Source organism: Anas acuta, chromosome 9, assembly GCF_963932015.1.
Source record: "Anas acuta chromosome 9, bAnaAcu1.1, whole genome shotgun sequence".
Lineage (NCBI taxonomy): Eukaryota > Metazoa > Chordata > Aves > Anseriformes > Anatidae > Anas > Anas acuta.
In genome coordinates, this window is record NC_088987.1 from 9,452,818 (window position 1) to 9,467,208 (window position 14,391).

At 37.6% G+C, this 14,391-nt stretch overlaps 1 protein-coding gene across 1 annotated transcript; it reads right to left on the reverse strand.

Moving 5' to 3' along the window:
* Positions 1-10: 10 nt before the first annotated feature.
* Positions 11-10,423, reverse strand: LOC137861061 (cytochrome P450 2J2-like). Its single transcript, XM_068692089.1, has 9 exons — positions 8,592-10,423; positions 7,383-7,545; positions 6,719-6,868; positions 5,067-5,227; positions 4,641-4,814; positions 4,270-4,411; positions 3,448-3,635; positions 2,468-2,609; positions 11-1,138 (listed from the first exon to the last, which is right to left on the reverse strand). Exons 1-9 carry the CDS (start codon positions 8,760-8,762, stop codon positions 960-962), a joined length of 1,470 nt encoding a protein of 489 aa, XP_068548190.1. The 5' UTR covers positions 8,763-10,423; the 3' UTR covers positions 11-959.
* Between the last annotated feature and the right edge of the window lie 3,968 nt (positions 10,424-14,391).

The following is a 14,391-nucleotide window of genomic DNA, read 5'->3' on the forward strand; positions in this document are numbered from 1 at the left end:
CTATGTTCTAGCATAATTTATACTCATCCCTACTGAACCTTGAAAACTGAGAGCACCTAGGATGCTCGTGGCTGCATTTTAAGTCGTCAAAACTTTCCACGTCTGTTACGAAAGTATGGGACAATGAAAGAAAAGCCCTGTGGATAATGAATATCTTTATGCTTGCTTTAACAAATATTGCCATCTTCATTATTTTCTTCATTTCTTGAAAGACTGTTACTTTCCCTTCAAATAGCAAAATACTGGATGACATAATGGTGTTTCTAAGTAGAAGGGAAATTCATGAGGACACCTAGATCCGTGACATGATGAAATAGTGAACAGGTACTGAAGTAGTAATGTAAAAAAGGTGTAAGTATTTCTAAATTGAATATAATTATAACAGATCCTATTCTGCATAAACTTATGCATTTGTGAAGCTTATATACTACAAGATACAGTGCTTCCGGGGAGTGTGAAAGGAAAAGAGCCAAAACTTAGTTTGTATAACCTGGTATCTTCTGCAGAAGGATGTAAGAGCAGGCCTTCTGTGAATGCAGAGGAGTAACAGCATACTGAAGCAAAACTGTATTTTCAGGCATCCTTGCTGCATCAGAAGAGGTGAGCCATTTTAAGTGTGATTAGTGACTGAGTGCACATGCAGGGAAAGCTTGGTACAGGTTGCTTCTCTAAAATGCTACATCTGATTCCACTGCTAAAGTGAGTGTGTAAATATGTTTTTGGTAATGTTTTTGAGTATTTATATACACCTAAGACTTCATTATATGAGCTTTGTTAAGTAAACTTATTTTAATTTCAAAAAGCTCAACTGTATGAAATCAGACCCCCTAAATAAAAATACTTCTATGTTAACTTGCTATACTGCATTACCTAAATTTGAATACAAATGAGATACTTGTTCTTTAATAACTGCAATTACTGACTGGTCAAAGTCCCTCAGCTTTGTAGGATGTTGCAGACTAACGTGGAATAGCTCGCAGTTTATATGGATGTGGCTGCAGTATCGCACCCAAAATATACTCCATGTTGATTTCCTTTACTCCCTCAGGGAGCTGGAATGTGAATGCCCGAAGCAGGTTGGTAAAGAAGATGAACAGTTCAACTCGTGCCATCTGTTCCCCCAAACACACACGGTGTCCTGCAGGAAAAGGGGAAAAGAAGTTAGCTGTGTAAAGCTAAGTTGTGAAAAAGAACTTAAAACAGTATTCTATTGAGTTCCATAAATCATGTAAGCTAATTATTTTCTGAAGACATTTCCTGTTTCCTTTTGTCCTGTAAGGACAGAACATGCCTTTAAGGTGTCGGGACATTTATTTACCTGAGAAACTGTTTTTCTAATGATGTAAAGTATCTTTTTTCCTGGAACATGAATGCGATTCTGCCTTTTTACATTTGCTTTATGTTCTGTGTGTTGTGTTCTGTGACAACCACAAAGAACTTGGCTAAGGAGCCAGGTTTTGTAAAGCTTCATTACTTCAGAGTCTTTAGATGCTAAGTAGGGAGCACTGGAACATTGTAGCATGCAATTCTGGAGATAAGAAGGATGTAAATGGTCTTTCTTCAAAATAAATTAAAAAGGCTATATTGGGTCCTTAGAGCCTAGTACCTTTTTTCTAACCTTGTCCAGGAGCAGATATTCAAGGGATGGGAGTGAAATATAGGCGTATGCAGAATGATGTATAGGCTCAGTGATTCATTTTGACGTACTGTTTTTATAGTATATTTCAGATTTTCATCCAAAGTACATTTCATATATGTAATATCTATATATTCACACTTTTTAGAATATATGTTATATTTAAATACTGAGATTATATAAATTGAAAACCACCAAAGCAAGTAAAAGAAAAAAAAAGAATTTCCTAGGTTGAAATGGTAACATAAATTAGTTATCTTCATTCATGTAAACTGGTGGCAAGTTTTTTGATTGACTCTATAATGTTCTGTTGGATGCTTGGTTTTGCTGATTTTCTGGAGGTGCAAGAGAACTTGTAACTAGATTATTACTGCAGGATTTGGGAGACTGAGATTTGGTTTCCTGATTTATCACAGATTTTTCTCTGTGTGCTTTGTGAAATCATATTACTTTTGTCTTTGGGTTCCCATTTGTAAGGTGAGAATAAAACCTCAGAATGAGGTTTTATAACAGCCTTGAGGATGTTAAGAAGATAAAATATGTTAGGGGCTAAGAAACTGAGATAACCTGATAGTAGGAACCATACATATACCAAGAAGATAGCATTATTCCTCCTAGCCATACTTATCCTCTGTTTTAATGCATACAAAAATCAATACAATAAAATTCAATACAATATTTCTGGCTTTTACAGTAAAACACCTGACTTCAAATATTCATACCAAATATGTTTTTATCAAAATGCTTTTAAAATGTTAGAATTTAGAAATAGTGTTTTTTTAGTTGTGCTGCAAGATGATGAACAGGAATGCTGAAATGTCAGGGCATTACCTGCTGAGAAAGGTAAGAATGCCTCTTTGTTCACAAAGTTGCCATCCAAGTCAAGGAAATGATTTGGGTTGAACTTCCAAGGGGTTTCCCAGTGCTCAGCGTCATACACAACAGAGTGCAGATTTGGCAACAAAAGTGTGCCCTGCAAGAAGAAGCAGAGGTTATATTTTCTATGCGACTGACTCTTTTCTGTCTCTTTCCTTTTGTCTAGTAGATAATAGCGCCATCCTGTGTCTGCGGTGCCGTGTCTGGATTCAGCTTGGTCTTCTCCTGTGTACATCCAGGCATAAAAAACCCTTGTATCTTCTCTTTGTTGTGAAGTATTACGTGTTTGGCTCTGTCTACTTGTCCTAGGGCTACTGAAGTGTCTTCCTGTCTGAACTAGATTGCAGCTTGAATCTTTTTAAATGTCTGCCAGAATAATCATAGGAGCTTTCTTCTTTTGTACTCTTTACTTATCTTTCAATTCCATCACATCAAATTCATGCTCAATGTGTTTGGGACATTCCTATCATGTCAGTGTGACTGTTGGATCTGTCACTATAATGAACCATCATCATCTTAAGTGTGTGGGTTTTGGGATGTGTTGTTTATTTGTTTTTTAATTGGCAGGGATAATTATGGCTCCAAGCTGCCCCTTAATTGTGAAAGTTAGCTGGCATGTCATTCATTAAACACCATTTAAAAATCATTCCTTAAAACACTTGCTCTGCTTTGAGGCCCAGACATCATCTGTATTTGGCTCTCAGGAAGAAGGATTTGAATTTTCCTGATGTATGTCTACTACCTGTCCTGTTAGCCTTTTTGTTTCTTTTGTAACTGCTAATGAAAACTTAGCCCTGAGCACTTAGCTTTGTTTCATGCCTGTGACGTGCTACAATATGCTCTCTATGCCAAATTAGGAATTGTTGGAGCTAAGGTGATAGAAGTACTAAACATGCATAATCCAAAACTTAAAAAAAAAAAAAAGTATTCTATACCTTTTTAATGTGAAAGCCCATCAAAGTTGTATTCCTCATGCATTGTCGAGGGACCCCAACAGAGGTAATGTTGCTGTACCGCAAAGTCTCATGAATCACAGCATTTGTGTAGGGCAGTTTTTTACGGTCTTCATAACTGATGAGATGGGAGGGTTCCAGAGCAGCCTCTATCTCTCTTTGAACCCTTTCTGCAAAGAAATGGAAATATTTAAATTTATTTTCCCCTTTGTTTTCAGTTTTGTATAAGTGTGGTCTAGTACTGGGGAAAAAGAAATTGTGTTGTTCTGAAATGCCTTGGCACATAGCTCAACTGCTTTGTTGATTTCAGTTGATCAAAGAAATGCATGTTCCCAAAACGCAGGATGGTCTCTGATTTAAGACACACCCCACTTGCTTATGAGGGTAATATCATTCTGTATTTAAAAAAGAAAAAAAAAAAAAGTGATGGGTTCTATTTCTCTAATGCTTATGAATACTTATCAGGTAGCTTTGAAAAGTTTTAACCTCATTGAAGGTTAGGAAAAATCTTGATTGCATACAAAATCATGTAATTAGCTAGCTATTCTGTATTTATCTCATTAGAAGAGGTTGGGAGGGGTTTCTATTAATTTATTCAAGTCTTGCTTAGTGAGCTGGTGAGGAGAACACACTTCTGTTTCATTTGTTAAACTTTCTAGACCTCAATTGTTGACATACTACCGTTTGAATTCATTGCTAACATTTATTTGCTGTGTTGCAAGGGATTGAGCTCATACTTAGATTGCAATGACGTTCACTGTGATGTAATGTTGAGTGCAGTTCTCTGATAAGGCTTTTACTCACCTTGTATTTCTGGGTATTTCACCATATAGAGCAGTGCCCAGAGAAGAGTGGTACTTGTTGTTTCTGTCCCTCCCAGCAAAAGATCAACCACGGTCTGAACCATGTTGTCTTTATTAAACGTAGAGGTGGGGTCATCTTTGGTCTGTAGAATATATTCACAAGGAGACTGTGAAGTGGAGATTTTCAGACTTACCTCTGGTCATGTAGCAATTGGTTTGAATGGATGAAAATGGTGAGCAGCCCATCAAAGCAAAAAACTTTCGTGCCAAACTGAGTGTGCATATAAGAATTCTATAGTAATTACTTAAGAGCAAGTATTTGTAGTAGGCACCAAGGCCAAGTAGAGGCTTGTGTGGTAAACAGATACTTACTTTTTCTATTTGAGCTAGGTAGAAGTCAATGAGATCCTGTGGATCGCCAGCTTTCTCCCTCTCGTGAGCATGGACCTCATTCATAACTAAATTGTGCATGAAGTCATTGAATGCAAACACTTCCTGATGCGGTCCTGGGAAATGGTGCATAAGCCATGGAAAAGCATCGTACATCTGTGATTTTAAACCAAAAGGAAGAAATGTGAGCTCTTTTAAACTGAGAACCCAATTCCAATTTGATTACTGTGCAAAGTCACTGCAACACTCATTTCAGTTAGGGGAGGCAATACACAAATCGGAACGTGGGAAATAATGGAATGGAAATGTTTGAAAGTAATCATCGCTGACTTGATTTCCTTTTTTTTCTTTTAATTGTGAAGTACAAATGCACTTTAAGGCACAAGAGCGAGAAAATTAGATTCTTACCCTGCCCCAGATAGTAGCTTGAAAGTAGATCACAAAATAAATAGCTTTGATAAGCTTGCTGAAGGATTCATCCTCACTGGAGAAACGATGTCCGAAAACAACAGCACAGATTATGTTTGCAATAGCATGGACAATGAAAGTGCGGGGGTCAAAAGGCTTGCCTGTGAATATAGGAGGTACTTGTGAATATTTCTGAACAGACTGTAGTGAGAAATAATACAGGAAGAAGGCAGCTTTTTTTTTTTTTTAATAGTAAAAGTAATAACAGTTCAAGTTGTAGATCATAAGATCGACAAATTTCATACAATTGAACTCTAATACAAATTAACTGGATGGATTGTATTTGCAGGGAGTCTTAATTTTCAATCTGCTTTTAGTTTTTATAAAAACACTAATTATTGGCCTTGAGAAGACAAGTGTTAGGTCTCCTTTCTCCTGCCTCTGACTTGTGATCCGGGCTGCCTGAAAACATGAGCAAATCTGGAGGCAGATTAGTAAGTTTGGAAAAAAAGAAAGCAACAAAAAAACAGGAAAAAAAAAGTAAAGTCTGAATTTCTTAGTCATGTTAAAATGACCTGTGTGTTTTGTTTTCAAGTGCAGCATAACACTCAGGTATATATATATATATATATATATATATGACTATTATTTTTTTATTCCCACAGATTGGAAAGGCAAAAGTTGCATAATGCTTACTTAACAGGATAGAACACAGCCCCCATTAAAAAGGGTTAACAGAGGCGAAAGAAAAAGAGGATAAATCTGGAAAAAAATCAAATGAAATACACATTTAAATGGTGAGGACAACCTTTGAATTATACTAAGGAAAACGGTGGATCTCTGACTTCAGTGCAACATTTGTAGTACTTCTTGGAAAAAATAAATGCAATTATTGGGTTCCGTATGGGGAAGAATTGCATGGAAGGTAAAGATTTGGGCTGTACCAGGGACTCAGACTAGATGGTTTACTCGTTTCTTACGTATCCAAGGATCTTTAAAATGTTGCTCTCAGAAGACAGATGGGCCATTTCGCTATATCTAGGGCAAAGTGAGCTGGTAAGGGACCTTAGGAAACTTCTCTGGTTTCATATCAGTATAGAATATGGTGTGGGTGAAGGATTTGGCTTATCCAGATATTTATATTTAGTTGCTTTATTTTGGCATCTTGCTAAAATTCTACTGGTTTCTATTTCATCCAAACCCTAAAAAGGAGTTTTGTTGGACAACTGAACGATACATTCCTTGTGTTGGGCTTCTTTCTTTGCCAAATCCTAAAGGCTTGCTGCCCTAGAATGACTTGTAGCAGGTCACAATTTGTGTTCTTTATGGAAGAAAACAGGGTTTTTCTATGGGGTTTTGATAGGGTTTTTTTGAATGTAAAAATTGTTACCAGCTGTCCTTGAGACTGTGTTGATAATAAACATTTTACTAGCCCTACTTTAAAAAACAATTTCATATTGCCAGCTGTGCAGACAAAACATTTTTTTTTTTTTTGCTAAGAATGCAATTAAGAAGCTGGTAAAGTCCCACTAATAGGAAAAATAATACTTATGTTACTTTAAAAAAAAAAAAAAAAAGTGTGAAACTTTTATTCCCCTATCCTAATATATTTCAGAAAATGCTCTAGGTCTTATTTTTTCTAGTGATTTTACCTTTTGTGTTTGCAAAGATGTCCAGAAGGTGATGGGCCTCTGTTTGAATTTGACGCTCCAAATTGTTCTTACCAAGTCCAAGGCTTCTTATAACTGTCATGCCAAAGCGTCTCTGTTGCTTCCAGGTGTGCCCGCTTGTCAGAAAAATACCTGAAGAACACAGAAATCTTTATTTCATTGCTGGGGAGGGAAATCCTTTCACTGCAGGAGGCAAAATTGGATTTAGATTAGGTTATATCTCACTAACAAAAAAGATATTGTGATTTCAGATTCTGACTTTTGGTTTCTTCCTTAGGTGCTTATGACCCCCAGCTATATAGCTGCTTGTAACTGTGGTCCTGGAAACTGAGTGGTAATGGGTTTTGGTAAAGGCAGAACAGCTTTCTCTACCAGTGTCTTCTCTGTGAACATTTTTCTGTTTTAGAACTGATACAACTGAAGGGCAACTCCTCTCAGGAAGTATTTCTTTTAATGTATTGGAAAAAGCCAGTAGCATGGTCTATAAGAGGATATATTTTTTTTTCTCCTTAATATATTAGCTCTGCGTGGAGCCTTTATGCTACATAAGCCCAGTTATGTGTTTGTATAACAGTAGGTTGTGTTTCATAGGAGGGCATCTTTCTTCTTTGTCTTGTCCATATTTCAGTACGGTAACATCTCCTACCTTTCTCGCCCATCATGTCCCTGTAGAATGGGGTGAGGGGTCTTCCAGAAGTCTCCTCTGAATGGGTGATTATGCCCTCTTTTACTGCTTTGTACCCATTCAGGATAACAACAGGTGTCTGTCCCATCCATACTGTGTAGATATTCCCATAGATGTTGGTTAACTGAAGAGTTAATAACAGTAAATTAGTACACGTGAAATAGGGAATACGTACACTTAATTATTCATTTTAAGAGTTTCCTTTTGCTATAGCTAAACTCATTTGCCATCAAATTAGGTCAAGGGTATCAGAAAAATTTCGCCTTCTGTTGTAATGTGCTTTGGGAACAGACAATAATCAGACTTTACAGAATAGATACTAAGGGCATCTCTCAAAAGAGCACCTCTGAAAATGTCACAAAGAAAACAGGTCTCTGTCAGCTCAGAATCAAAAGAACAAGGGAATACCTGAAAAATCCCCCAAATTTTCTGTTAATTTTCTTTAATGACCTAAATTGTCACATTTTTTTCTTGCTTCTAGCTTCTGGAGAAAGCAAGGCAATATTTTTGGATTCTTTCCTGGAGCTTTCCATGATTATTCATATTTGCCTCTATTGTCCCTCCTCAGATTATACTCATATTTTTCCTTAAAACAGTTTGAAGCAAATTCCTTAGTAGTAGTTTTATTTGGCTTATAAAAGACTCGTGTCACAAGCAGAACAGCAATCATTTTTTTCCTGTTCCATTTTAGTAATAATCTGTGCATTGCTGACTTTTGGTGGACAAACGAGGGGTCAATTTACAGTATGTGTTTGGTCTTCTAATGGCCACTCACGGCCTGGACGTGTTCCAGTGATATCGGTGTCAGGCAAAGGAAATTCTACTCGAGATGGTTTACAAGATGAGAGATACCAATATGAAAATAGAAAACAAAACTGACAATGGAATATCATGGTATTGCATTTAGTCTTTGTGATAATGTTATACGTGGTTTTTACTGTATTCAAAAGAGAGAGAGAAAATAAGTGATAAAGCATTGTGATATATTTTACTAAGGAATATTTTTTATTAATGCAGGTTTTTTGGATTCTTTGATATTAGTTGATACTTTAGATTAAAAATAAAATAATAAAAAAAAAAAACAACAAAGTTTAGACTCTTCCTATGCAATGTACAATCTAAGTTAGAATAGACTCAGATGGCTTTTCAACCACAGATATAAATAAATACCTTGGTGAGAGTTTCTCTGCGAAGTTTGAAGTCCAGCAGCCACAAGTTTCCAATGATAGGGAGAGGGACTGGTCCTGGAGGAAGCTGGCTACGCATCCATTGCAGCTTTAGGAACTGCAAAATCAGGAGAGATGCTACCAGAGCTATAAAAATCTCAACAATTCCCAACATCTTACAAAAATTTTTGCTTCTTGCTGTTTTTGTGTATGACTTTGAAAATATGAAATTGTGTGGATGAATGAGTTTGCCTCTACTGAAGTCTACCTCTTTCTAGAGAAAATACACCACCTCTCTCTCTCTCATTCTCCCTCCTTCTCTCTCGACCTGCGGTTTTCCCAAGCTGAAGTCCTTAGAAAACTTTGAAATATGTGATTCCTTGCAGTTAGCCAAGCCACACCTACTCTGTTTTATGATCTGTAGTTGTGATCTGTCTCTTTCTTAGCATTTTGTTTCCTTCCTATTGTTGATATTGGTTCTAAACGGTAATTGTCAGTTATTCAAGGATATCAGGTGTCTTGCATCATGGTAACACCTCCTGTAGCTAAACACTGAAATAACAAGGATGCATTACTTATTACCTTTCTGAAACACCACAATTATGTGTTTTCTGTTACAGAAGCAGAAATGTGTACTTAATACTTGTCTGTTAGGAGACAGTCTCTGAGGAGAACAAGAATTGAATTCAGGCAGCATAAGCCTAAACAAAGTGTCCTAATACACATATTACACTTCAGACATCTACTTTCCCCTTTTATCATACTCAAGATTAAGTTATGACATTATGCTGAACATAATGGAGACAACATTGTGCTGTCAAGTGGATATTATGGTGTTTTCTGAACAGTTCTTTTACGCCAAGGATGCAAATTTCCTGATGGAAATTTTGGATGGGAAAAATGCAGAGGTCCTGTTATATTTGTGAAAAATAAAAATAAACCGAAGAAGCTTAACCGTTATTAATTTGTTGATCCAGTAAGTCTTCCAGGAGGGGTTTGTGTGTAGCAAATTTTAACTTGAAAAGAGTCTTATATTTGTTATTCGCTGACTTTCTTTGATGTAATCCATGGACAGAAGGTTGCTTTGAGAGTTTTTGGAATCTCCACGACTGCAAAGCAAACAAATGGCCTAATTTTGGTATTTTTGGACAAGATGGTGGAGTGAGGTCTCCTTTCTGGTGATTTTTTTCTTTGACTCATTTAGAACAGTATTTCAGACCTCATCCCCCATCTTGTCTCATGGGCCTGTGTATGAAATTTTACTTCGTATAGTTCTTTTTTTTATTATTATTATTTTAATTAGCTGATACACTACATTGGATTTTTCAAGACTTGAATAAGAACACAACTAGTATTATTATATACCTTCAAGTAAGTATAGGAGATTAAATTAATCCATACAAATTGCTTGCTTTAAAATTTTACTGTAATTTCTATGTCTTGATGAATTTTGTTATCTACAGTATCCAGCCCAAAACTTTCCATCAAAATCCAAGTTACCGATTAGACATGAAGTATGTTATGATCATGAAATACAAAGATTTAATGCCTTTCACGGGCTTCATAAGAACTCCTCTGAATTCCCTTAGGCTTCAATCAACTGTCTGCATGATACAGGTATGGCTATTCATTCCAGTTAGTTCTCTAACGATGTGGATTTCTGGAGGGTCAATAAAAGCAAATGTATCAATTGTAATCTTGCATTGTTCAGTCTTTAAATATAAGTGGACAAACATTTTGTCTTTTTTTTTTTTTTTTCCTTCTCTTTAGTGGACTTCCAATTCAAACATGAAATACAGGGCAGTTTCAGGGGGCTGCAGACAAGCAACAACACTGCTACATGGAACAGGCTCCCCAGGGAAGTGGTCACTGCACCGAGCCTGACTGAATTTAAGAAGAGATTGGACTGTGCACTTAGTCACATGGTCTGAACTTGGGTAGACCTGTGCGGTGTCAAGAGTTGGACTTGATGATCCTTAAGGGTCCCTTCCAACTCAGGATATTCTATGATTCTATGATTCTACATTTGCTTTCTTTACTTTTCTGAGCAGCTATCACTTGTTCCCTTGCACTAACATACAGCTCTTCCGCTTCGGCAGGCTGCACATGCAGAGGCCTTACAGAAACTGGAAGTGGAAAAACTATGAGAAAGAGTATGCCCGCACACCTTTTTTTTTTTTTTTTTTTTTTTTTTTTGTTTGTTCAGTTCTTTGGACAGAGAAGTAGAAATAGCAGTGGTTAAGGAGCATCGTTTTCAGCAGCATGGTTTTCTGTATATTTGAAGAGTTAAACAAAAAGCTGTGAGGAGCAATTTAAAATTAAATAACTCTTATGGCTTTATCAACCACCTCTTTTGCATAAATTGCTGTGTTACTGAGTTGTGCTACTGGGCACTCTTAAATCTACACAATTATTTAGGTCATGATGCTATTTGAGAGTTCAAAATGAGTTACCTGATAAAATTGGCTAAATAACTTGACTTACTGTTTGTGTGTGTCAGAACTTTACTTCATTGTATGCTTTTATCCCATTTTCATCCAGCTGGACCTGTACAGTTAAAAGGAAAGAAGTACTATTCTATTTCTCATTGTTTGTGCACTTACCATTTGCAAAATCTGTGACAGCGAAAGGCCACTGAGGGCTGTTGACGGATGCATGCCATCAACAAAGGTATGACTTAACACACATCAAAATTACCAGAACTAAGCCAAGTTGAGCCTTAAAATTACCTATTAATAATGGCAATTAAATGCCAGCGTGCTTCTACATTGATAGATTTAAAAACACAAAATATTCTACTTGTCCCTCCAGTCCACGCTTTTCTCCTTTTTCTTTTTTCTTCTTTCTTTTAAATCTGTTGAATGGTCGGGTTTGGTCAGCACGTCATTTATTACCAATTTATGCTCAGTAACCCTGTTGCTTTCTAGCTTCGTGTTTTACAGAACCCATAGGTGGCAGTACTGTAGAGCAATCAGAAACATAATGTGTGGTTACAAAAATGCTTTAAGATACATCTATATTGCAACTGCTTGACACCCACCATGCTGAATGAGTGTGGCTTGGAAGCCCCCATCTGGTTGCCTCTTCAAGAAGTCATTGACAGCTTCTAAAGGCTGAATCTCCATGTTGTATCATGGTGTGGTGTCTGTCATGATGTTGAAGCCTCCACTTACTATGACATTTTTTTGCCCTTGCAGCCCTTTTGGTCAGGGTTGTAGTACGTGTTGCCAGCTTGCTTCAGGCCTGTGGGAGGTCAGTGCTGGCTCTGACAGTAGACCTTTCCTCTGTAGCTCTGGCATTGTACCCTGTTCGGATTAAGTTATTGACTTGTAAACCCGTGCTCTCGTTACCATGATGAGTTAATTTGACATAAAGCCTTTTCTGATGTACAGGGCTCCTCCATTACCAGCATGCTCAACTTGATGACCTTAGAGGGATTTTCCAACATAGATGACTCCATGATTTTATGGTCCAGTCTCTTTGCGTATATTGCATTGAAGTCTTGCAGTGTATCCCATGTGAGCAGTCTTGCTACTCTTGCTGTGACCCCATCCTTCTGCCTGTTTGCTCTCTGAGACCTTTCTGCAGGGTAAATCTGGGTCCCCCTGAGTAAGGCTGAGCCTAACAAGAGACTTAGGCTGGGTCTGGCAATTTGGACAATGTGGGCAGTGTGTTTTCCTAGTGCTCGGTGAGAGTGGTGGGTGTCAAATGAAGCGTGGTGAGGCAAAGTTTTTCCAAAAAAGCTTAGGCAACACTTCACAAGGAAGGAAAAAAATCAAACTGTTTTAGAGGGATTCAATGTTCCTTATTTTAATATTTTTTTCAGTACTTGTGACCAGCTCCTCTTCACATAAATCTTACTCCCTCTTGTCTGACAAGTATTATTGCAAGAGCTCACCAGTAAAGATGACAGATGTTCAGTCTGTTTATTTTGAATAGGTGAGGAAATCTGCTTTTGTAATGAAGGCTTCAAACCATAGGAGTGGGAAGCAAATGCAATGCCTGCAGGGGACAGGGAAAGAAACAGCATAATCATCAGAAAGGTGAGAGCTGAATAAACGTTGAGTGTGGTGTGCTGGAGGTGGAAAGGGCTTTGCCTAGGGTGTTTGTTGCCTGCTGTGCTGTAAATACCAGGGTTTGGGTTTTTCATTGCAGGTTGCAAAGACAGATTCAGTACGTGTATTAGAAAACACGGAGTGGTTCTATGCTGTGCATGTGTTGCTTAGCATGGTAGCATATACTTGCTGCCTGGCTTGGTGTCAAGCTAAACAGAACAGACAATTGCTAAGCTCCCTTGCAGGTTTTTTTTTTTTTTTTTTTTTTCAGTGGAAATAATTTGGATTTCTCAACTCAGCTGTTCCTTCTCTCCTGCAGCTCTGTCTTTCAAGAGCTTCATAACAAGAGCTGTTAATTGGTTGGTGGATTCAGAATTTCTCTGTGGGAAAAGAATTACGGACATGGTATGTTCAAGCAAGCACCAGTGGAGAGTTGCTTAGAGCACAGACCTAGTGTGAAAATAGGACTGGAAAAAGCAAGCCAAGAAAATTGCTGTTCTGTTTTTCTGTTCTACTCAGGAAGAGAGAACTTTGCTTACAACATCATAAACAAACTGTCTACAGCAGGAGGCAAAATTCTGTCTTAGTGGGGCCTGAAAGCTGAAGAGCTTTAAGGTTGTGTAGGCAACATACTGCAACGGGACTTGGGAGACTCAAATGCTGTTCCTCGATCCATTCGTAGCTTGTCTATGACTGAGGAACTTGCTTCATCTCTCTAGGCCTAGTCAAACTTGCTCCTTTTTTAAAAGAGCTTTAAGGTTAAACTAATGAAAGGTAAGACATAGATGGGAGTCATGGCTGTTTCTCTTGTTACTGTGCCTTCCCTGCCCCGTGCAGTTGTTGCAGTCGCTACCTGCTTCTGTGGCCTGAAACCTTCGTTATAAAAGCAGATGTTTGATCAGACTTACCTGTAAAGATGACAGAGATGTTGAGCTTTGCAATAGTATTTGCCATATAAGCATGAGAAGGGCTTCTTGCATGGAGAGGTACTGCTCACGTATAATGGAGATACTGGAATAAAGAAAACTGATTGTGCATCAGGTCAGTTACCCTGTTCTCACTGAAGCATCAGGAAGAAGTAATTACTGTTCTGCAGATAGTCTTATTTTTGGAATTTCCTAATGTTTGAATATTTGTAGCCTCAACATTGCTTGACAGTTTTTCAGAGCAGTATCTAGTAGCCTAGATGTTGCACTTGGAATGCCAAAAGTCATGGACAGAACAGAAAATTTCAGATAAGACAAGCTGAAATGGGTATTAAAATTCTGTTTCTTCCTGGAAAGGAAATAGTAACTTTGAGTTCTACAATGATAGCTTAGAAATGTTCAGCTGTTTAACTTCTGAGAATAGAAAGTAATAATGCTTATGCCATTCTCATGCAGGAAGTAATGCAGGCTGAAATATTGAAGTTTCTGATTGCTCAGGATTGAGAAAGGTATAATCCATTTTCAACAGCATGGCAGTGCCCCACAGCTGAACAGCAGCTGACACAGGTCTATCGTGGCAGGACAAAATTCAGAGAAACTATTAATTGTATGGATTCTTTTTGATATAGGGGAGCTCATCAAGGAGTGACTGAAAGGGAAAGATGAATGCTGTGTTGTTTTTTTTTTTGTTTGTTTGTTTTCTGGACATATTTTGTGTTTCATGTTGTTTTTCTGCCACCTTTCTCTTGTCTGTTACTGGGCGTAATATATGGTAAGCTGCAGAAGTTCTGAAAAAGCTGGAGAGTAGAAACCTACTAAATGA